The sequence below is a fragment of the Scomber scombrus genome, chromosome 23 (genome assembly GCF_963691925.1).
Source record: "Scomber scombrus chromosome 23, fScoSco1.1, whole genome shotgun sequence".
NCBI classification, from domain to species: domain Eukaryota; kingdom Metazoa; phylum Chordata; class Actinopteri; order Scombriformes; family Scombridae; genus Scomber; species Scomber scombrus.
The window spans coordinates 17,464,328-17,488,408 of NC_084992.1; the positions used below are offsets into that span (position 1 = coordinate 17,464,328).

Genomic DNA, 24,081 nt, shown 5'->3' on the forward strand with positions numbered 1-24,081 from the left:
ATTCTACTCTCTTCTAATTCTTCCATCTCTACTAATCCCTTCAGATACACACCTCTCTAGCAGAGTCAATCTCGATTTCGGTCTGTTCACTGCTCTCCAGCTGCTCTGAAACCTCAGTAGCCGTCACTTTGGATGTCTGCAAGGTGTTCACCAGTTGTACGTCATCCAGCAGTGAGCCAGTCGCTTCATTCAGCAGCCTGGTGGAGTGGACACACATATGCAATGTAAAAAACCTTCACATAAATACAGTCAACATGACACTGGGGACTGAAAGCGTTCAAGAAAAACATTCACAAACAAACATGGGTCATGTAGTCAGGTAAATATGGACTGGGTTTTACAACACAAACAATGGTGACAATAATAACCAGATAAACTTTATTTGAACATTTTTGGAAAACAAGTAGTTGAGAATCTTAGACTATTAACATTTTGAGGTCTGAAAGAATAACTGAAGAAATGTGTGGGTTTCATTCATAGGCTGAAAAACAACCTCTTGGTGGATTCCCTTATAAAAGAATGTTATCTGCTTAAAAGAAAAAACACTATAGTTGGACAAGGAGGAGGTACTGTATGTGTTTTCCAGGTTCATGTTGTTCAGCTGCTGTGTTCCTGGATGGTTGGTAAGCCATTGCTATTGCTGGCTGTGTGATAAATAATAATAATAAATTATTATTAAAAGGAGCTGTCAAAAAAGTTTTTCCCAGCATAAATCTTGCTGTGTTAGCCACGTTCCCTGTTTACATGGCATTTAAGGAATCTGGGTTACCGAACATGCTGTAAATACTTGGCGTGGCGTGCGTTGCTCTGTATTTTGTGCCTGCTATTGTGCTACTGCATGGCACCTGACTGACTAATGCACAACTTGTGGTCCTTAAGGTATTACTACTGTAGATAGTTGCTAGGTGAGAATAGATGGGTAAGGTGTTAATAGGTGTCTCATGTGTAAAGGACTAACAGAACTAGGTGGTTGTAGCAATAGTAGTTGTAGCCTTCCCTGCACTTGATTTATATATACAAGCAAGGCCTTTGTCTCAGTGGCTGATAAATTAATGAAAAACATTATGAAAAAAAACAATTTAATACAATTCTAATATTCCACTTAAATTATTTTTGGTCCACTGTAAAGACAATATGTATAAGAAATATGTGTGAAATGTCAGTGTCCAAAATAGGCAGTGATCTGACCAACCTGAGGATCTCATCCTCAAGCTCCTGCAGGCTTCTCTTGCCAGAAGCAATACTGATCACCAAGGTGTCTTTCTGTTCTTCCAGATCTGGACGCTCCTTACGTACCACAATACCCAGTAGTTGGGCTTCCAGACCCTGCATGAAGGCACAAGCACAAACAGTTTAAGGCTCATGAACTCAGAAGGTAGGGGCACAAATTGGTATACGCACAAGTACACCATTATCAGCTGGGAACAAATACACAGAAGCCAAAAACATATTCAGACCTGCTCCTTGACGGCGAAGTTAACTATGGTTGTCTTTGTAGAAATCTCCGGGGTGTAGTGGGGATTGGACAGCTTGGTGGTTATGTAGAAACTAAATTCTGGACTGTACTCTATCTCCTTATCACCCAGCTTCAACAGTAGCCTGCCGCCTGCAAAAAAAACACAACAAAAAAACCCCAGCAGATTCAGACACTCCCTCCTTTTCAGATGAATATTTAATGGTACTTCAGAAAACTTGAACAGTTGGTATTTCAATTTGTGAGTTTATTTATGAGTGTGTGTGTGTGTGTGTGTGTGTGTGTGTGTGTGTGTGTGTGTGTGTGTGTGTGTGTGTGTGTGTGTGTGTGTCTGACCTATCTGTGTCAGGGACTTGTTGAGGATTGGGTTGAGAGAGGGGTCTAAGTCTTCCTGGACATTCTGCAGCAAAACAGGATTCCCAAACTGGATGGCGTTCTCCAGAATCCGCATGTAGTCTGGCATCTGAAAGTCTACTACCTTAAGACCCTGCCCACGTGCACACACACACACATACACACAGGAGGACAGAAAGAGAAAAATGAAAGGATATGTTTAAAAAGTATCACTTCAAAAGGAAAAATTGTCAGTGGAAGGAGGAAGATGTACTATACAGCACTTAGACACAGCAATGCTTTTATCTGATTCTACCAACATGCTCATAAAAATAATGCCAGTATGTTGATGTTTAGCAGGAATGATTTTAACAACTTTAGTTTTTAAATTTGCCAAACAGTGCTACACAAAGTACAGCTGATGCTGATAGGAAAATTATTTGTTTTTTAGGAATTTAGTCATAATGATGTCAGTAGTCATTAGGATTCATCCTGAGGGACAGATGAATATCTGTACACCATTTCATGGCAATAAATAGTTGTGCAGACATTTGACATTTCCTGTTGTGCCACCAGCAGGTTGATGTTCTGGGTTTGAAGTGAAAGGTTTCCCAAAAGTCAATAGAATGTATTCTTTGGGGACCATAAACATCTAAGAGAATATTATTGTAGTAGTCTAATAGCTATAAAGATATTTCCATCTGGACCAAAGTGGTGGACCAACTTGACCATCCTTAAACCCAAGCCGCAGCCATGTCCAAAAACTTCAGTAACAATCAGTTCAATTGTCCATAAATGTCACACAGTAAGTGCTTTGAGGACAGGCAGCTGAATGAACTGGGAGGGCTGACAAAGGACAAAGACTTTGAGAGAGAGAGAGAGTGAGAGGAGAAAGTGAAAGGTCACACACTGCAAAGGGCAAAGTGGTTTGGATAGCACACACTGTAACAAGGAATTTGCCAGAGAAAAAAATGGAGAGAGAGGAGAGGTGCCGTGAGGGAAAAAATGGAAGTTCAGACAGGCAATAGTTTGGGGAAAAATAGGAAGGATGAGCTTCTAAACGTCTTTGTTGCTTTTGCCTGGATTCCTACCACTGATGGCTCATCTGATCTCTGGTCAAAGTAAATGTCCTAAAATGTCAGGAGCCTTCCTTAAATATGACCACAATAGACTCACTGCAACGTCTCTGTTGATTTCAAGGCACCTCAAGACAAGCTTGTCTCCTTCAGACACTAAAGCCTGAAGAAGAGTTAAAGTTTTCATGTTAGGTCTTGTCTGTTGAAGGTTGAGGTTTGAACTGCTTTATAGAGAGAAAGTGAAGGTTTGTTGAAAGGTTATGGGAGGTCATATGGAAAAGCAGAAATTGATGTTAAACTGAATGCCTGTAAAAGAACAAATATGTTTCCCCCAAAACGACTTGCGTGTGTTTGTGATGTCCTTTATCTCTTTTTTTTCTTAATTTGAGGTACGAAACACAATTTTATAATATAACTCTCATTGGACATTACAATCTCTCTGTTTTAACTCTCCAGCAGTACAGACAGAATAAACAGTAATGTCTGAATGGTCTAAATAGTAGACTTGCTGAGTCATATCTTACTCTCTTCATCTCCATATTCCTGATCCACTTCAGAGCTTGGCCTTGAGGGTCCACCATCAGCGGCCATCTTGAAGAAACGGAAAAGAAGTCAATTTGTATTTAAGGTATGAAACACATGTTTTGTCCTGAAGTCGTGTCACAGAAAAACACAAAGGAAAGAATATATAGACAGCTGACTGTAAATATATAAATATAACAGTATACTAAATTACACTTGTAGGGCATTTTAACTTTATGTGCCTACTGGACTACAACTATCTTATTTAATAAATAATAATGTTCTCACCGGTTTCCACGTGTGACAATAACTCCATTCTCAGTGGAAAATGCGTCAGAGGGTAGACCCTGAATGTTCCAGTCTCTCACTGCTGTGGGCTTGGACAGGAAAACTGCAAAACTGAACCCTGGTGAACATGGGATCTCCAAGTCCCGTACCTAAGTAGAGCAAGAGGGAGGGAGGGAGAGAGAGAGGATTAAAACACGGGGATTACTAGAAATACAACCAGAAACTTGTTTACCTAAAATAAAATTAAAAATATTTGTCCTTAGTTGAAGCAATGGTGCAGTGACAATAAAACGTACATGGCAAGTGTTTTACTGAACTGCACACCAAGATATTTGTGGTGTTGTGTGTGTATGTGTGTGTATGTGTGTCTCACCTCCTTCATCCAGATGGCAAGCAGTTCATCTCTATAGTTGGAAAGGAAGGGGCCCATATACGATAAAAAAGATGCTGCTAGCAAACAGTCTCCTACAAGGTATCCCATGTTTTCTTCAAGACCCTGAAGCACACACACACCCAGGTTATTTAAGGTACACGTACACATTTGCAAGTGTGAGTTATCTTTTGAATAATTTGTCTCATTCTAAAATGCTTCATTGAAACAATAGAAAGACTGACAGATGGTGACTTGAAAAGACCAATTTTTATGCCTGAGTGTTAGTGTGTGTGTGTGTGTGTCTGTGTTTGGCTTACAGCAACTCTCTCCTCCCAGCGGACCCTCTCTCCGGCAAGTCCTGTCACCAGTTTGTCAGCTCGGTCAAGTTTCACCTCCATCTCATCTGATTTCTTTCTCAAACTCTCCTTCATGGCCAGCTTCTCATCATGCTCTTTTTTCAGCTGGTCCAGCTTCTCCGCCACCTGTGCACGCACACACACACACATACACACACCAAATGATTCAGAATTGCAACTTGTTATAGATATATAGTAGTTTAATACAGTAATAGTGGATGCATCCCACTATGACCTAATTCATAGCTTTGACTCTTACACTGATAATATTCATGTAATCCAAATAATGTGTTTAGTGGATATAGCGGACCATGTGAAAGCAGTCACAGAACTACAAGGGTTACTGATTAAGATGCACTGAGCCCTGCCTCTCCTGTTACATGTGAGTGTCAGGTTTATGAAGTGCTTCCTCTCTGCCCAATTAGAGGAGTTGGGTCCTCTGCTGCAAAGAGTGTGCGCTACTCTTTGTGCGCTGCTCTTCTCTCCTGTTGAACCGTCCTTGAATCTCCATGTCGATTTACAACAACAGAAAGAACTGATACTGGATTTTTTTCATGAGCCGACTATTTACCTATGTAAACTTTATCTGACCTATTACATTGGTCTTGTCATACCAAATTGGACTTTATTAAACATTACTTGACTTGAATTAGTGTCTAAACATCTATCAGGTTGTTACTGTAGATGCACTGTGCTCTTTACCTCTCGCAGTTTGTTCTGGGCCTCAGCCAGCGCAGCCTGTTTCTCTGCCAGCTGAGATGTGGCAGCATTCAGCTGGGCCCTCTTTGGCTCCACCACCCTGAAGATACGCCCGTAGACCTGGAGGAAAAGTGGTCGCATCAATTGATTTTTGTTCTGGGTGTATGCATGTATGAGATTACATTTGTGTGTGTGACTGTTTGCTGGTAGCCAGCTGACACTCTTGTACCTCCATAGCTCTGACCCACATGCACAGGGACTTGGCAGCCAGAGAAACTTTGCCGATGATATCTGGCTGGAAGTCTACCTGCCTGCAGTACTGGGCGATCTTCTTCAACACACGGTCAGATATATTGTCCTTGTCAAAGTTAACCAGAGTTTTGATGAAGTTGGACTCGCCTGCCAAAAAACATTACAAAGTCACACAGATCAGAATAAATGAACATCTTTTTATTTCTCTGTCTTTCTTTGTAGCTCTCAGTTTGATTGATTTGTTGTCCTAATGTGCACCACTTGTTAAATTAGATACATAAATATAAGTATCCTTTTGTAAGCAGAATCTAATTTAAAAAAGTAAATTTTTTCATCTGTTGTACGCCTTTTTGCACAGTGATATAAACAGAGTGTTTGCCAAAAGAAACACTAAACAGATACAGTTTGTTGTGTGGGTGGACAGAGTGTGCAGAGAAAGTTACAGAATAACTGCTTCATTCTTCCCTATCGTTGCTGTGGAAGAGATTCCCTGCAAGTTCATTTTTATGCCGCTACATCAATGAGTTACTTTGTTTTCATTTTCACTTTATCTCAATTTGGAATAGGCAGTTCAAACTCCCACTTTTGATCTTAACCACATCTAGTGCCTGAGAGAGTTTGAGCAAGGCTGTAGAAAACGCTCACATCATGAGATGAGAGGAAACAAGGTAATGCACTGTGTCCATGATGCCAAAATGATCAAATGACCCTTTGGAATACCAATATTTTGTGTTTATCTCTTTGATCAGTTCCATTTAAACCATGTTACTACAGATTGAGTATATCTTCTATTTTGATGTCTGTTTCTGTTTGACCCAATGAACTGGAGAGGATTGCACCGTACAAACATAATCAATTGTTATACTGGCAAAACTAGGAAAACTTACAAGTGCTGCGTTGAAAGAAAGCAGGGTAATCAGAAAGAAAGAGCAAATCTTACCAACTGCATTACAGAGGGGACTCCTAACATTACAGTCCCCGTTCCAGTTAATCTTTACTTTCTGTTCTCTAAACTTTTCCCAGTTAAGGATTTTCTTTGCCACTTTTCTGAGACTCTTTATTGTCCCTAAATTCAGCACTGCTTCTTGCTGTCTCTCACCCAGCTGTCTCTTGGCTTCTGCCCAGGTAGGCTCCTTGCCCAGAAGGGTCATGACAGCCGTCATCACTGTCTCCACCAGTGTTGGGGGACGGCCGTATGACTTGATCTCCGTCATGTCCTTCTTATTCAGAGACTCCAGAGCCTATGTGCAAATATAGAAAGGGGACAGAGCATGTGTGGATTTAGGAAGGCGGGGTGTAGTACTTTCTTTTCTTCATTTAATTCAATTTTAGACAGACAGAAAGCACACACAAATTGAAATGACAGGGTGCTTACACAGTCTGACTGCAGAGGAAAAGTAAGAAATTCATCAACTAGACATAATAATGAAGAAACTGTGCATGTACAGTAAAAGACAAATAGACCTACAGACTGAGGGAAGCACAGTCAGGATTGAGCCTGACAACAGTGCATAGATCTACCTTCATTGCCTCTTCCAGAGCAGGCAGGGCTTCATCCAGGTCTCTCTGTGCATTGTCAGCCATGGCTTTGCACTGTAGCTCCTCTGCACCAATCTTCTCACTGTTAGCGCTCACCGCCTCAAAACAAACACACACAAACATTAATCAATAATCACATGAATCCTTGATCAAACTGTTACTGTAATCTGATGAATAATTTGTGTACATGTAAACAGTATTTACTGTCCACTGACCTTCTGTTGCTTGTCAGCCTCTATCTTCTGCTGTACAATGACAGACAGGTACTCGTGACACTGCTTCTGAAACTCGGCCACCTGCACCTTGGCCTCTTCCAGCTCTACAGACATGGCCTCCACCTTCTCCCGTGTGTCGCTGATCTTAAAAAGACCGTTCCGCAGCTTGCTCACCTGCTCCCCCAACTCACTGCGTTTCTCTGCCAGCAGCCTAGATGGACACACACACACACACACACACACACACACACACACACACACACACACACACACACGCACACACACACACACACACACACACACAATCGAGTCAAGTCAAGTCAAGTCAATTTTATCTATATAGTTCAGTATCACAAATTTGCCTCAAAGGGGCTTTGCAACATCTACCCGTACACCGTCAATCAAAAGAGAGACCAGGTGACTGTAACACAGACAGGTGTCATTAATGAAAATGAGTCAAACATATTATTATTTAGTCGCAAGAGGATCCCCTTTTTGTCCTCATTTACAGTATATATACCTAAAATAAGCAAGAAGAAGAGAAGGAGTAAATTTGAAGGTGCCTACTTTTTATATCCCGACACCAGCTCCAGGTAGTTGGTGGGTGTCACATAGTTATGTCTTTTCAGCTCCAACTTCATCCTTTCGGAGACCTCTGCAACTGACTGGTGTGTGGTCACAAAGATACTGGCCACTTTCGTCTGGATCTAAAACGTCATGAACCACACGTAGAAATGTTCATATCTGATGAATCAAACCTGATGTTTTAAATCTGACACTCAATTAGAACCCAACTTCAGGAGTCAGATAATTCACCATTTATTCATTGATGTGGTAATTGCTATTTGTGTAGCAGACAGATTTTATTTATTTTATTTCAAGACTTTTTATATATATATATATAGATTTTATATTGCAAGAGTTTTCATGATATTAAACTTTTTGAAATGACGTACTGCATTATATTATGGAACCTGAAGCTTTATTTCACAATTAAATTGACAATAAAGTCAATCCTTAAAACAAAGCTTCTTGATATCTCTACTGAGTCATGTTCTGGTGTCTACTTTTATTCCAGATAGTCATCCTCTCCACTCTGTCTTTCCAAATTTAAGACTGGCTACACAATTTAAAGGGCTCTAAAGGTCATCATGTCAGAAAAAGGACGAGGAGACTTAATTCATACTGAGGTGGAAAGCCGACAGATCATCTGCCACTATACTTACAATATAGACCTGGTCTATGTGAAAAGTGCCCTGTGTTAACTGATTTGGCGCAATATGAATAAAAGTGACTTGACTTGATTTACTGATTTTTGGAGAGTAAGATCATGTGAAAATGCATCACAGTGCTAAACAAGCACCTATTTAACAGTGTGAAATGGAAAGCCCTGTTTGTATGTCTCACCCCCTCAGAGGAGCCCAGCTCCAGTCTGTCCAAGTACCTCTCAGCTACCTCCAGTAGGGCATCTTTGGGCCACTCACAGAACCAGTCAATGGTAGTACAGTTGACAAGTGCTGGGTACTGCAGGATGCGATTCCTGTTGGCAAACAACAATTTATACATTTTATTCAAGTGTAATTTGTGGATATAACAATCCCTATTATAGGGTTGCAAATTATTGCAGGTGTATTTGGCAGCTGGTTAGAAACAAACAATTTATGAAAACGATTAAGCCATTATGCATTATGGATATGGTTCAGAATCATTCAGTGAAATGCTGTTCTTTGCTCCAAAAGGCTGCCTTTTCAAAAGGGTTCCTTAAAATCAGTGTGTAAAGAACATTTGCTTTAAGCAGCCTGACACAAAAGCTCCTCACAGACCCCTTTTGAAAGAAGCAAGGTATAGCAGAGTAGGCCAGACGCCTACAGTGTGAATCAGTGAGTTTAGCTGGTTAATTGGTGTAGTACGGCTCTCGTAGCTCTGGCAATGTACAATACAATACAATACAATATATACTTTATTGTTCCGCTTAAGGAAATTTGTCTTGGACTCAGCAACTGCGCCATATATGCCTTGACAGCCACGATGACAACAAACAGTACATCACCAGCCATACCATCCCAACAACAATTACATAACAGTATTGCACATATCCCATAACATTGCACACAACACATACATACACCAATGGGAAAAACACATGCTAAAAGATCACTATAATAAAAGCACTATAAAATGATTGCACAATCTTCCGCCTCAAGCAGCATTGTTTAGGAATTTCATGGAGGTTGGAACAAATGAATTCTTAAAACGGTTGAGTTTGCAGTTAGGGACTCTATATCGTCTGCCCGAGGGTAGGAGCTCATATTCTAAATCAGTCTTACTGTTAAATGTTTGTTTTATGTAAAGCACATTTGAGTTGCCATTGTGTATGAAATGCGCTATATAAATAAAGCTGCCTTGCCTTGCCTAAATGAAGAATATGGGATGGCTTAGTCACTATCCTCTGGGCTTGCCTATGTGTGTGTGATATGGATCCTGCTAGCAGCTAGTGGTCAGAGGGTCAGGATAAATTGTCATCCAGGGAATGATGATTAGCTCTGGGTAACGGTTCCTGTCAGCCCAATTAGCAGCATTATGTGTGACCACTACCTTGCACCATTATTTATACAACCAAGGCATGAATGCTTGAGGGAGAAGAGGTGTTCTTTTGTGAGAGGAAATTTGTGTGTGACAGAGGTAAGAGAAAAACAACATAATCCCCAGCTCTTCAATGTGATTCATATTGTGCCACTTTTCATCAGCCTGTGTGTGCAAACAGAGGAGAGGAGTAAAAAGAGGAACAAAGGGCATGCTGGAACATATTGTGTACCAGGATATATTATTGGACACAGTGTGCTTCAGGGAACAGTGTCAGAATCTACCTGAAGGGCTCTCCCACTGGGCTCATGCAGAGAACTATGTGCAGGTTGTTCCTGACTCGCTCTATCAGGTAGCTGAACAAGGAGTCAGGAGTCTCCACCACATTGTCTTTCCTGGCAGACTCTGAAAGGGCATTGCATACCTAGAAGTAGACAAACAACAGATACATGTAATATGAATTGGAAATAGCTTTTAACTAACTACAGACATGTTTGCTGTACCTGACCAATTATTTTCACCACTGTCGGGTTGAAAAATATATTATTTTAACACTACTGTGATACCTATTTACTAAATAAGAGAATTGTGCAAGTATGCAAATAGACAGACAAAAAAACATCCAGATGCTGGCAATAGACCGAGACAGTCAGGAGGCCAGAATGATATGATGGCAGTACAGACCTCAACAAACTCGTCCTGCTTGTAGAGGTTCGGCACCTCTCCAGAGCTCAAGATGTTGTTAATGTCCTCTAAGAAGGACTCATCTACAATCTGGGTGTCATTGAACAGGAAGACTGTGGGCTTGTTGTCCACACCCGTCAAACGGTACAGCTTCTTGATGTCTATAAGCAAGGATAGAAAAATCACTTATTTTGCCTCAGGTGTTATGCAGATGACTACAGAGGGGTGAGAGAAACTGTCTGCAAAAAGGCAAAGGTAACTCATCAAAAAACACATTTGGGTGAATCAGTTGGGAGCTAAACACCTTCGTGTTTTACGCAGAATAATAAAGAATATACAGTATAAGAGTCACAATTGTTCTAATCTTGTTTAATTTCCACATTTCCTGTTCTTTGGTTTCACTTTTCTGTGTTTTCCAGACTATAGGGTTACATACTAAGTAGAAGGCTAAGGTAGAAGTCATCCTTTTTCTTTTAAATATCAGTGAACATCTCACCTTCTCTGAACTCCAGCTTGCGGTACTGCTTGGTGACTTCCACCTGGAATACCTGATACTCACAGATGGAGGCAGCCATCTTAGACAGACTCTGTCTGCCTGAGCCACCAACGCCAACCAGCAGCATATTGCCCCTAAGCTGACTGATCACACGCACGACACGGGTTACTGTGGAGCAAACAAAACAAAATTAACCAAATAACCAAATTACTTATTTCCAATTCTAATTGCTCTGTATGAGATGATTTGCACAGCTGACAAGTTTCTTACAAATATTTGGATGATTTGTTTTCATATAAGATTAGATGCTAAAACATTAGTATATTGCATCTGACAGAATCTACATTCATACAATTTTATTAGCTCTCATTAGTGTACAATCTGCTCTACACAATGGAGCTTCAGTGTGCATAGAAATTCCAGCACAGATATACATACCCACAGTACACACAGCCATGTACAAAGCAGTGTTGATCCATCTTGTTTCTATAGTAATGTAGTGCTATTGATTTGTAGTGGCATGTGGTAAAGAGGCACATTGACAGAAGTATGTAGAGAGCAGAGCCTGGTGCTGAGAGGCCTCTCTTTCAACTACAGGGTGGCTTTCAGCCATGCCTCATGCTGTGTTTTTCAAAGGAGTTTTAAACTGGGTCTGAACCACAAAACTGGCAAACAGTGAATACAGAGTTGAAAGTACAGAATACAGCAGATGAGTATGTCTTATTATTGATTGTGGTAATGTACTAGATTGCCTGGAAAGAATGGGATCGGTGGAACTGAAGCTGTGGGTCGATCCATCAGTGGGAATTTACTGCACTGTGTACTGGGAGAGAGGTAGACACACAGCTGCCTGCTTTATTGCAAGTGTGTGTGTGTTTGTGTGGGTATGAACGATGTGTTTTCATACGCACTGTGTTCGATGGCGTCTCGGAAGAGCACCAGGCTCATGGGCACTACGCCAGGTGTCAAGTTGTAGTCCTCCAGGTGGGTCTCCATGAACTTCTTGAGACCCTTTATGTCCAGTAGGTCCTCATACACACTAGACTCACTCAGGAAATCACCTGACACACACACACACCAAAATAAATACACATTAACACATCCATAACTCCTATTGTAATGATCTATTAATCAATTAATCAACCAGTTTACTGACACTTAATCGCAGTTCATCACTTAATCTTTTCTGTTAGATCATTTTTGCACTCTGATATTAGTGTGTGTGTGTGTGTGTGTGTGTGTGTGTGTGTGTGTGTGTGTGTGTGTGTGTGTGTGTGTGTGTGTGTGTGTGTGTGTGTGTGTGTGTGTGTGTGTGCTCTGTAATAGATGTACCAAATATTGGAGGTTTTTTATTGGGGCAGATGTTGTGAAACGTGAGGTCGAAGAGTGAGCCCAGTTTCTCTGACAGCAAAGTAACAAAGGCCTCCATATCAATGTGATCTACAAGCCGGTCAGAGAAAACCCTGAAATCAAAAACAAAACATTAACAACAGATACAAGACCGTGGCTGATGTTAAATCATTTAGAAAAACCTTAACTACTGGATATATTGTCATTACATGAATTTAGAAGGCATATTATATCTTGAGCTCTCTTTGGGACACCACCAAGAAACATTCAAGTTTAAATGTCAAACCTCACATTGTAAAAGCAGAATTGCTAGGTTTCAGCTAAGGATTGAAGATGGTAGGCTGGAATAATGGTACATTTGCTGGATGACTGTGAGATGGTCAGATATTCATTGAAATACAAGGAGTTATAATATAATAAGAGTTTACAGCCATGCTAGCGGTTCTGTGAGCCTGTACTCACTATTTAGTTCAAAGCACTGCTGTGCCTAACATCAGAATGCTAACATGCTAACACCTCACCTGAAGCACTCATGGATCCACAGTCTAGTGATATTGTTTTTAGTATCATGAAAGTCTGGGTGAGCTCTTAGAAGACCCTGAAACACCTACAAGGGGTAACAAAGGAAAAAATAAATATATTTAAATGTGCAGATATGCAGATAAGTATTTTCTATTGCAATAGAAATTTGATCATACGATTCATACCTACATTGTGTAACAAAACAGGTTAAATAAGCCTTCAGTTAATCTTGAAAAACTTGCTGTCTTGGTAGCCAGTGAAAATGGTTATACAGAATCACCAATGTTAGGCTTAGTATTGAGAGCACGGCTAGTTAAACTGTGTCAAACAGGCTCCAGTTGTATCGTCTTACATTTTTAGGTAGTTTATGTTTTTGTGTGCTGTGGGTATAGTTGTATAAATCGATATATGTTCTTATGTGCACCTTGGAGATATCCCTGAGATTGAAGAGGTAGTGTATCTTGGCTGGAGTAGGAAGAAAACGAGCTGTAACTGAATAATACAGTTCTAACGTGGCCTGAGTGATAATTTCTCCAATGGGCTTCACGTCCTCCTTAAAACCATGTAGCTTCTGGTTGATCATGGTGCTGTAGATTCGTCTGATTTGGGAATCCTGCATACAGAGAGGACATTTCTGTTCAAGTTTGATAGATCTTATAAAGGATACAGAGATGTCACAGATTTCTACGTTGTGCTTGTCAAGAAAAAGAAAGAAAATCAGCATGGTTTTTTTCTGAGAGTTGTAACAAAGAGGTAATTCAAGTGTCAAGTGACTCAAGACACTTTCCAAAGCAAATTTATTTTGCACTTTTATGGCAGTGGCAAAATAGAGTAGAGAGGAAAAAGTGCAGACCGAGACATGAAAACAAATAAGGGGGATGAAAACAAGGAGCACGAAAGGAGAGAGCTGGGGACAAGTGGCAAAGGTAAAATAGACCAGGGGAAGTTGAAAGGAGCACAATAACCAGAGATGAAAGACTGCAAGAAAATTGAAAAACTGAAAAAAGACAAGAAGGAGAGGGAGTGAGCAAGCAAAAATCATAATTAAAAAAAACAAGACAAGAGGAAAAAATGAGAGGTGATGCAGGTGAGAAGAAAGTAAATGAGCAGAGGGAGAAACATTTCCAGGCACTGGTGTTAGAAATTGTTGAATGCTGCAGTGGACATAACTAACAAAATGCAAGAAAATAACATGGATCTGGATATGGTGAAATGAAAATGCAGATGAAAATTGGAAATGGAAGAAGATAAAATGTCCGACAGAAGGAAAGATCAACCTTGCCTTACCTTGATATGCACAGAAATAGTTGGACAGAGAGAGGAAAATAAAGAGTGGGATTACTTTATTAACCCCAAATAAATCACAGATTTAGAGCAGCCATTTAACATGAATCATAAAAATAATGAGGTACATAAAAAACAAATACAATTAAAGGCTGAATTATATACTATAACTAAGTAGCCTCACTCAAATATAAAAATAAATACACAACTAGACTATACTGTGAAGAGGCTATGCTGTACTAGACTATATGTGCAGAGGTTCCTACAATGGGTTTAAGCCACCTCAAGTTAAATAGAAAAAACCCTCAAAACTACACAGTTTATAAAGCCTGTCTATCTTAGTTTCATTATAAATGCATGTCTCTACATATACAAATGAATGCAATGAGACATTTATTTCACATGGATTCTATTAGCATATTCAATATATTTAATTACCCTTTAAATCTATTTCTTAAATCCATTTATTAATATCATTTTGTCACACTCAGTGGTAAATGGTAAAAGTCAGAGAGGAGAGGAAAGGAGGGTCAGAAGGACTTACATTGGGGAAGGTCATATTGATGAGATTGAACCGACTCTGTAAGCGACCAGAGATGTGAGTCCTCCCTCCACCAGGGGGGCCCATCGAAGCCAGCAAGAACATGCCCTAACAGTTCCCACACACACACATACATACATACACACACACACACACACACACACACCAGAAAACAGTTTGTATTTATATTCATATCATAAACATTTATAACATAAACATGTAATTACATATTATGTAAAAAAGAGAGATGATTAACCACACTCCCTCCCTCTACAGAATGTCCTCGCTCACCCTGACAAACTTAAGGGTCTGTTTCTGGCGGTCAAACCAGAAGCCATAGTCGATCCAGAGGCGCAGCAGCTCCAGTGGTGGCTGGGAGCCAAAGAGATCATGAGCCGGCATGTTGAGGTCATCCAGGAAGCAGAGCAGGTGCTTCCCACCCGCTGGCACAAACACGCACTTGGTTCTCTTCTCTATGCGACTCTCCACAATGGCCTGGATGTTATTAGAGGTGGTCTGGAAAAGTCATGAATACATGGAGGGAGAGACAGAAACACAGAAAAACAAATATGGAATATTATGTTTCATTGTGTAACTTTGAAATGTTTCTTATGTTAAGAAACAACACAAACAATGTGACAATCCCCACTGAGAGCCATACTGTAAAAATATATGAAAAAAGTTTGACTGTGTGCACAAATGTGTTGTTACATTTATTACAAGACAAACTGGATGTTAATGGAATACCTCTTTTTGTGTACCATTGTCATTATGGGATACCATTTTACATCTATTCCTAATAATATTCCTTTACAATTTGGAAATCCTGCTATGGAAAAGAAAATCAAGTTTTGTGATATTGACACAATCTGCACAGGCACTAATGTTAATGAAGAAATATTTGATCAATCGAGTGATAAATCATCTATTGAAATCCGTACTAATGCCATATGTGAATGCATATTATCATTATCATAAAATGAATTCACTTGAGACATGAATGAAATTGAGGTGGATGAGGGAAGAAAAAGAAAGGAGCACTTATGCCAAAATACGATATATGAGACAGATGTATAAGAGAGGAAAGAAAAATGGCAGGGTGAGAGCTGCCAGATTAGAATGACTTATGCTCTGAGTAGTTGCCTGGGAAAGTTTAGTGGCAATGGTGATGGATGTGAAGGAGGAGGCTGTGGGGGTTGTGGTGACAGATGATGATGATGGTAAGGGTTGAGGGGGGTGATGAGCACCTCCATCATCCCTGGCACTCTAATAGCCCTTCATCAGAACTGTCCAGCGCTGACGTGACTCAGACTAATTGCGGCGCCTTAGAGCAACGCACTTTTACTCTAATTGTAGTGAAGCTGGAAGATGGAGGCTATTCAGAGCTGTCATGTGGTCAGATGGAAGCAGATGCCCTCTCTCACACTGACAGTGACGCACACACATATCAGATCATGGTCACTTTTGGAGACATTACATAGACTTATATTCATTTCCTGGAGACCTGCCCTAACTGTAACCATCAACACAACTAATCCTAACCCTAACTTTAGCCACTGGCCTTCCCCATTTAACAGGTTCTAAGTCTGACATTTGTCCCCAAAAGTAGGCTGACAGACCACATGTACACACAAAAAGACACACACAGGGGAACATACACATACAACACCTACACTAATTCAGCTTTGCATTGCTACATTTCATGTTGTGAGTGAACTTGTTCAAGGTTATATTTAAATGATAGGTGAGATGTTCAACTACAGCACAGATTTCATAGAATGGAAACACGTGTGGCATCTATAGATTATGGATTAGAAAACTGACATGACAAAGTGTGACTATTCCGTTATTAGATTCCCTATGCCCTTTACTGTAGGTTACATCAATCCTCACCAATATGTGCCTTTATCCTACCTAAAGCTAACTCAAACACTAACATTACTGTTAACTGTGTGTATTGATTCTAACTACAGCCTTGACAAATTGAGCATCAGCCAAAACGATCTTTGTTTGCAAAAAATGTCAGATCTAGGATACAGAACTGGCACACACAGACACACACAGACACAGACACACAGACACACACACACACACGGCACCAACCTGTGAAGACATGCTGACAGTGAGGCCAGCCCACTTGGAGTTATCCAGGCCTTGCAGGACACTCTGGGCCACTGAGGTTTTACCAGTTCCCACTGGGCCGGTGAGCAGCACAGGGTACTGACCCAACACCAGAGCCTTAACCAGGAAATTGTAGCGAACTGTGTCTACTGTAGGAACCATGATCTTATAGAATGGAGCGCTGCAAGTTGAGGGCAGAGGTAGAGATATAGATGCATCTCAAATGTTAGAGATAGGTTATATCATATATGATATGTTCAACTGCTGTATGTTTTAACAGTGTAGTGACTTAACTGACAGACAGTGAAATGGATAAACACTCACACACTCACACATCCTTGCATAAATAAGGTCACATTCATAAATCTGCTCACTTACTTGGCATTGTACCGCCAGGCCTTGGGCAGTTTCTCTTCAAAAGAAGCCCAGGCTTTGTTCTTGGTGTCTACATAGTACTCGTACACCGTATCCTTAAAGTGTTCACAAAGGAAGAGTTTAATCCATTAAAAGTTCAGAGACAATTATTGCTTGCTAATGGCAGATATCTCAGTTTGCTGATAGGACGTGCAGCTGGTGTGTACAGTGTTATCTGTTATTAGTAATGTCTGTTTAAAATTCTAACATGAATCCATCTAAGGTATTAAGTATTAAAACCATCTACACATCACACTGATTGAAATTTAGACTAACTTGAAATACGAAGACTATCAACCTAAACAGAATGGCAGCTGTTGTTTTTGCAGGCTAAAAAAGTACACTAAAAACAGCCTAATGATGAGGTAGAGTGCCATTTGACTGACTTTCTATGTGTCATTAGTGTGTAAACACATATTATGCTCTATAGAAGACCTTGATAGGGAACGTGCCCTCGATCTCCCGCAGGAAGTTATCCATTTTCTTGCGTCCATCCTCATCGACAGAGGCACAGATAGACCAGATAAGGCTGAAGATGAACCACAGTTCAACCATCCGATCAAAGTGTTCTGTGTCTGAAGTGTTCACCTGAAGAGACGGGGAATGACAGAAAATTACATTGTTTTTCACACTGGGCTGGGGCTTCTGATGCCAAAGAGATAATCTCAGCCTTTGTTTTGGGATTTAGTATTAAGTCAGTTGCGCCAAATGCCATTTACTGTAAGGTGTAAGTGTTGCTAGAAAACAGGTGTCCATAGGAGGGATTACAAGGTGCAGTGAATGTTATAGAATGCGCTCTCCGTGTCTCACCCCATTGCTGCGTGTGGCCAGAGAGTCATAGAGACGGCAGAGTGATGTGACTCCATTGAGTTCAGTGATGGGGATCAACTCCTTACAGTTGCTTTTCTTAAAGCTCAATGTGCTCTCCACATATTTCTCAAACAAACGCTTAAGATTGTCCGCCTCAGCCTGTGGGGAGATGGAGCAATGTAAGGATTCAACAGATGAACATGGAGGAAAGGGGGTTGCAGGGAAAAGGGGCAAAAGCAAAATGGATGTCTCATGTTCCTTTAATGAATACGTTATAAAAGTCTTCTACAATCTCCATCAATGAAGTTGGAAATGCCACAAAAACAAGACATGTGAAACACTGCATTTGACTCATTAAACATCCTCCACCAAAATTTAACACCACATTTATACAATTTATTTATACCAGCGTGCATTTAAATAACTTTGCCATTTCAAAAGTTCCTTCTTACTTTTTACAGCTAATATTGGCTGAGTTATGGCTATCACACAGAGAATATGTACCTTTTGTCGTTTTTCGAGCCAGGACTTAACAAAAGGCTTCCATCCCAGATCAGTGTAATCATTGTAGACCATCCCACAGCGAGACACTGTAGCTGGAGAAGCCATGGCCAGGTTCTCCACTTCAAACAGCAGAGACACCTATGAGAAAGAACTTAGCTCTAGTTTTTCTGTTGTGATCATTTCACATACAAAAAATATTTAGATTTAGTTTTACTTGCTAGATTATTTATGTGGGACCACGCACCACATTACATAGCTACAGTTATATTACGTTGTAATGTGACTATGTTCTCCACTTAAGAGAAGAGAGCAGCTGTTCCCCTCATACTGCTGAAATTAATTTCAAAGAAACTGCAAACTTATAATATTAAGCATGAAGTTATATTAGATATTTATTGTTAATATGTCTAAAGAGGATAGTATTATATTCCAGCTTGTAAAGCACTAAAGCACCATCCATCAATAGTTAATTCACTTTCTAGAGCCTTGTGAGACTGTCAGCTAAAAATATCAAACCACTTGGATGCTCTAGGATTCTCTACATATTTAAGCTATAAATCTTTGTTTGGTATTTTGCTTTGTTTGATTTATAAGGCAGAAACAAAAACAGCCCCAGTTTGTTACCTTTGGAAAATGTTTAGTTGGAGTCCAAAACAAAACAGCTTCATTGTTCATTTTAACAAACTTTTTGCCATTTGGAAAGTGTTTCATGGTCCACACTCACCTGTTCAGGCATGGAGATTCTCTCTCCATTGATGAGTGTGAGCACCTTGTTGTCATCCATGACAGAGTTCATACTCTCTATCCACAGTGTATCAACAGGCCCATCAAAAACAATCCACTTCTCATCTGGTTTATCATCTAAAGGATAAAGAACAGAAGTGAGGTGTCATACACAGTAAATCTTTATACCACAATTTATATTTAATAAAGTAGGATTTACTGCTTATGAGGTGAAGTTTTGTAAAGCAGAAAGTTGTTTTTGTGAAATTGGAAAATTTAATAACTGAAATTTGCAGTTTTTAAAAATTGAATTGGGTACTGCCACCAGGAGACGTGTGATGTTAGTGCTGTGTGTTTTTAGTGTCTTTACCTGCGCAGGCTGTTCTCATGAGGGAAGAGAGTACTCCATCACTCCATTCATTGGTGGAGAGGTCATTTTCACCATACAGCTCTCCCAGGCTCATTGCTTTGGGGTTCAGAGGATATTCCTTTTGTGCCACAAGGTTCAAAGCAAGAAAGAGAAGATGACAAAAAAAATTATTGTAGGAACTAACGTGAATAAATTGTAATGGTGTAAATACTGATATATATGCTTTCAACTGGCAGCTCATAATTATAGCAGACTATCTTGTTTGTCAGCTAAAACGAACTAAATGCAAAAAATGCTGTTTTACTGTAATTCACAGTAGTTTTTCCAGTCTTTTTACAGATCTTCATGTTTCATCTATTGCAAGATTAGTATTGGGAACTAGCTCAGTTTACATGTTAACACAGCTGCATTTCATGCATCCATCCTTCACTGTACTGTTACATTCTTATTTGATTTACAGAGGGTAATTCCTACATAATAATTGTTTGTTGGTGATGCTGGCACATGAAGAAGAAGAAGACACAGACTGAAATAGATATGCAAAGTGCACTGAGCAAAAAAGAAGAGGCAGGAGCCAGAGGCATGAGAGGAAAGCTAGATGAAAAGAACAGAGAGAGAAATAAGAGGAAAAGAAGAGTCTATGAAAGAGAGAGAGAGAGACGAAAGGAAATGGGGATAAACTAATAATAGGGCGATGGTATTGACTTGCACTTAGGTGGGAAGAATACACTAGATATCTGAGCACTAAAAGCAGCCACTAAGGAGAAAAAGTTGTTTTCACAACAAAATCATTGTTTACAATGTGTTCCTAAATACCATAATTTTTCCTGATTTTCTACAAGAAAATTGCTGAAGATTTTTTTGGATAAATTGCTTAATCTTGTAGCCAGATGTCTTTTTACATTTTACTTTGCCTCTCAAAGTGTAAGCCCAAGATGTTCCTTTTGATTACAGCAGCACTGTTAGCCAATAAATTACATTATTTTCCATCCACACTCACCTGGACAAGCTCGTAGCCAGGCACTTCCTTGCGGTGCAGGGCAGTGAGGGCACTTTGCAGGACCTTCCAGGTGACTGTTTTGGCACTGCCTGTCTTGCCCACCAGCATGGTGGAGTGCCGTGAGTTTTTGGTCTCATAAAGCTGAATGACTTTGGTCAGGGTAAATGGAGTCACCTGCAAACCTCTCTGACGAAGCTCTGCCTCTATGGCCTCCCTCAACTGAAACAAAATGGCAGCAAAACACAGACAGACAGTCAGAAGTGGTGCAACCTTGAGTGATATTGTAAATATATAGAACATTTTGATATATTGGCCATGATGTGTCAGGGTCACGTTTATGTTGATCTATTTTGGGTTTATGTATGATGTGTCTCAGGCTCTGCTTAGACTATTGTACAACCCATTAGATTTTGAAATCTTATTAGGCCCCTTGTTAAATAAATGCTAAATACATTTTTTTGTGTGGTGACATCTGTGATGCTGATACTGACACAGTGTACTTACAGTAATAAAGATGAATTTATAAACACTGACAAATCAAAAAAGTGTTGAGGTTCTACAAAGGTTATGGGAGGAAGCTGCAACTAAGCAAACCAAAGACAGTGGACTGTTAATGAAATGTATGAAGGATGACCACAGTGAACCAGACACACAGCCAGAGAGAGTTAAACCACACAGCATGGGAAGGAGCCACTCCCTGAGCCTCCACACAGGGAGAGAAAAGATGTCTCAGCTTGAAGGTGGGAATGAGTAATCACTGGAGCCTGTAAGAGCAGATGACTGAGAATCTAGTAGCTAATAGTGAAGGAGCCCCCAGCCAAACTAATGACACCGTCAAAACTATGCAGTCCCCACTTCCACCAAGCCAATTTGCTCTGGCTGGGCCACCGGGATGCAGGGTATCTGAGTGTTGTAAAACCCTGATCAATCTAGTTTCACTACTACTAAGAGATGTTAAAGGAATCAGGAATCCTAGATCTTCTTACCTTCCCATAGTCTATAACGGGTGTTTCCACAGCAGGGAACAAGTCCTGAGTGATCCCATTGAACAGTGGTAGGTCAGTAGAGGTCAGTTTAGCGATGTTCATGTCTTTCATAGCCATTAACAGGATCTGAGGACAGAGATACATAGTCACTCACAAGTTCACTTCACTATAGAAAAGTTTAGTTCACTTGAAAGGGAAGTAGTTAGTGCAGATACATCTATAGTGCATGATTTGGCAGCAGATTGATAGGACACCAAAAGAGAGATGACAGCACAGCTTGGGTTCACATTCCAGGCCATGAAGTTATAGCAGCAGCCTGCTATTCCCATGCAAATGTGTCCTCAACCACTCAGTCATCAGGGCAGCCCCCACAGAGAGAAAGATGACAGCAGCTTCTATGACTATGAAATGCCTGATAATGCGCTTTTCAAAAAGCGGTGACATTTTTTGGGTAACAACTAACAAACAGTTTGTTTCTTGTCTTTGTTGGGAATAAACTTCAACCTAGCCACTGAAAGAAATGCCAGCACTGAAGACAATGACGTGATGGCCTGTTCAACGGGAGCTCGGCATGATGCAACGTTTTGTCACAATGATAATTATCATGTAGGAATAACATCAGTAACAACAACCACAATACCATCAAAAAAAATATTATAATGATATTTGTTTGTTTGGAACAGGACATCAGGGCAACATCTTGAGCTACCAAGGGGTTGTAATGACCCTGTAGCAGCAAGTTCTCAAACCTTTGTGTTTGTGTGTGTGTGTGTGTGTGTGTGTGTGTGTGTGTGTGTGTGTGTGTGTGTGTGTGTGTGTGTGTGTGTGTGTGTGTGTGTGTGTGTGTGTATGTGAGAGAGAGAGAGACCAACAGAGAGATTGAGAGACCTACTTCTTCACCAGGAACATTAGGGCAAACGCGGCGCTTCTTTCCAGCATAGCGGAGCAAAGAGGTGAGAGCACGCAGGCCAAAGTCATAGTGGTCCTGTTTAGACAGCTGCTGATCCACCAGGGAGTAGAGGGTGAACACCTTTTTAGCCAGGAGCTATGGAGGCAAAGAGGGAGACAGAGGTAGAGCGGTTCAGAGTAGGATAAAGGCAGAGACAGAGAAGAATGAAATGAGATAGATAAAGGAGGATGGAGAAGAAACATTAATATCAGCCTTGGATGAATATGATTAAAATTTGCAATATAGGCTGCCCAAGTTTACTCAGCATGCTGTAGGTGTGTAAATCCTTTTTTGGGTCGGTTGTGTACATGCAGCATATAAATGCTTTGCACAAGTTATATTAAAAAGAAGAACACTTTGGACATTACTAATTTTTGTATACATATTGCATTATTTTTGCAATTTATTCCATTTAAACTTCATCTAGTCTAGTCTTCATTTACATAATCAAGCTATGCACCATTTAAAAAAAAAAATACACTACAGAAAAGATTTACAACCTTGCTTGTTGCAAGAAAGATTTTTGTTCAATAAATGTCCTCATACAAATAGAAAAACAAATTAGTTAATGTAACACAAAATGTTAAAACTAATGCACACTAACTCTGTCTCCCAATAAACACACACACACACACACACACACACACACACACACACACACACACACACACACACACACACACACACACACACAGGCATGAAGCTGCAAGTGAGTCAGCAGCACTAATCCTGTTTCAGTACTGGTCCCAAAGAATATGTCTGTGGTATGGGTCACCACCCACAACTGATCTATGTTCAGTGGATAGTATAATTATCTGCTGAACACCTTAATACATAATAAAAAACCTCTGTAAGTCTGTAACTTTGACAGGAAAAAAATAAGCAGGATATTTTTAATTGAATTCATCAGATTGATTTGATGATACTGCATCTCTATCAGTGTGGAAGAACTCAATCTCATCTACTGATTGCCTGAGCTCTTCACATAAAAGAAGCTGGGACGTTTCATTAAGATTATGATAATTCAAGAAGATATACTTCAGAAATCAGAACGCATTCAGAGCTGTGTACAGGGTAAAAATAGCACCCTGACAGAATCCATTAAACAGATGCAACTGCTATACAGACAAAGCCTTAAAGCAGCTAGAGTGAGGTTTCCTTTTATAGTTACATAGAGAAATAAAATATATTTGCGTTGACACATTGTCTCTAATCTACAACATGACCAATTTTGGTTAAACAAGCCTATGTCACTGCTGTCAAAGTTTTCCTCCCAGCATCTTTCCTGCAGCCAAAATATGTTCAGTTTTACTCTGTCTTTGAGTGGTTGTACCTTGCAGTTGTTGAAGCCCTCTCCAAACAATATGATCTCAGCAATTAGAGTAGAGTCTGGCACTACCATGGAGATAGGTCTGAACATGGACTTGAGGTTGTCTGGGAGCTCAGTACGTCCAGCGTAACCTAGGGACAAGATACAAATAGAGATGACAGATAGTAATTGCAAACACTGAAAGAACCAATATGACAGGTTTTTCATTAATTAATCCACTTCTCTTATGTCTGCTTGTATGCTCAGCATGTCCCAAATGTTAACACCACATACTAATATATAGTATG

The 24,081-nt window shown here is 40.1% G+C and overlaps 1 protein-coding gene across 1 annotated transcript in view; it reads right to left on the reverse strand.

The window, feature by feature from the left end:
- The window catches only part of dnah2 (dynein, axonemal, heavy chain 2), a 58,642-nt gene that overhangs the window by 13,820 nt on the left and 20,741 nt on the right, over positions 1 to 24,081 (reverse strand). Inside the window, exons 38-72 of the mRNA XM_062445441.1 lie at positions 23,798 to 23,925; positions 22,408 to 22,560; positions 21,516 to 21,641; positions 20,530 to 20,748; positions 19,530 to 19,647; positions 19,161 to 19,297; positions 18,437 to 18,574; positions 17,933 to 18,091; positions 17,558 to 17,710; positions 17,087 to 17,178; positions 16,691 to 16,889; positions 14,879 to 15,103; positions 14,591 to 14,695; positions 13,187 to 13,375; positions 12,762 to 12,847; positions 12,223 to 12,353; positions 11,802 to 11,951; positions 10,891 to 11,058; positions 10,395 to 10,555; positions 9,995 to 10,134; positions 8,535 to 8,667; positions 7,695 to 7,834; positions 7,128 to 7,338; positions 6,895 to 7,011; positions 6,473 to 6,614; positions 5,351 to 5,520; positions 5,125 to 5,241; positions 4,384 to 4,548; positions 4,067 to 4,189; positions 3,694 to 3,842; positions 3,408 to 3,474; positions 1,811 to 1,961; positions 1,458 to 1,606; positions 1,193 to 1,326; positions 53 to 197 (exon numbers count right to left, since the gene is read on the reverse strand). Coding sequence (XP_062301425.1) covers positions 53 to 197; positions 1,193 to 1,326; positions 1,458 to 1,606; positions 1,811 to 1,961; positions 3,408 to 3,474; positions 3,694 to 3,842; positions 4,067 to 4,189; positions 4,384 to 4,548; positions 5,125 to 5,241; positions 5,351 to 5,520; positions 6,473 to 6,614; positions 6,895 to 7,011; positions 7,128 to 7,338; positions 7,695 to 7,834; positions 8,535 to 8,667; positions 9,995 to 10,134; positions 10,395 to 10,555; positions 10,891 to 11,058; positions 11,802 to 11,951; positions 12,223 to 12,353; positions 12,762 to 12,847; positions 13,187 to 13,375; positions 14,591 to 14,695; positions 14,879 to 15,103; positions 16,691 to 16,889; positions 17,087 to 17,178; positions 17,558 to 17,710; positions 17,933 to 18,091; positions 18,437 to 18,574; positions 19,161 to 19,297; positions 19,530 to 19,647; positions 20,530 to 20,748; positions 21,516 to 21,641; positions 22,408 to 22,560; positions 23,798 to 23,925 — 5,090 coding nt within the window. The remainder of the gene's footprint in view (positions 1 to 52; positions 198 to 1,192; positions 1,327 to 1,457; positions 1,607 to 1,810; positions 1,962 to 3,407; positions 3,475 to 3,693; positions 3,843 to 4,066; positions 4,190 to 4,383; positions 4,549 to 5,124; positions 5,242 to 5,350; positions 5,521 to 6,472; positions 6,615 to 6,894; positions 7,012 to 7,127; positions 7,339 to 7,694; positions 7,835 to 8,534; positions 8,668 to 9,994; positions 10,135 to 10,394; positions 10,556 to 10,890; positions 11,059 to 11,801; positions 11,952 to 12,222; positions 12,354 to 12,761; positions 12,848 to 13,186; positions 13,376 to 14,590; positions 14,696 to 14,878; positions 15,104 to 16,690; positions 16,890 to 17,086; positions 17,179 to 17,557; positions 17,711 to 17,932; positions 18,092 to 18,436; positions 18,575 to 19,160; positions 19,298 to 19,529; positions 19,648 to 20,529; positions 20,749 to 21,515; positions 21,642 to 22,407; positions 22,561 to 23,797; positions 23,926 to 24,081) is intronic.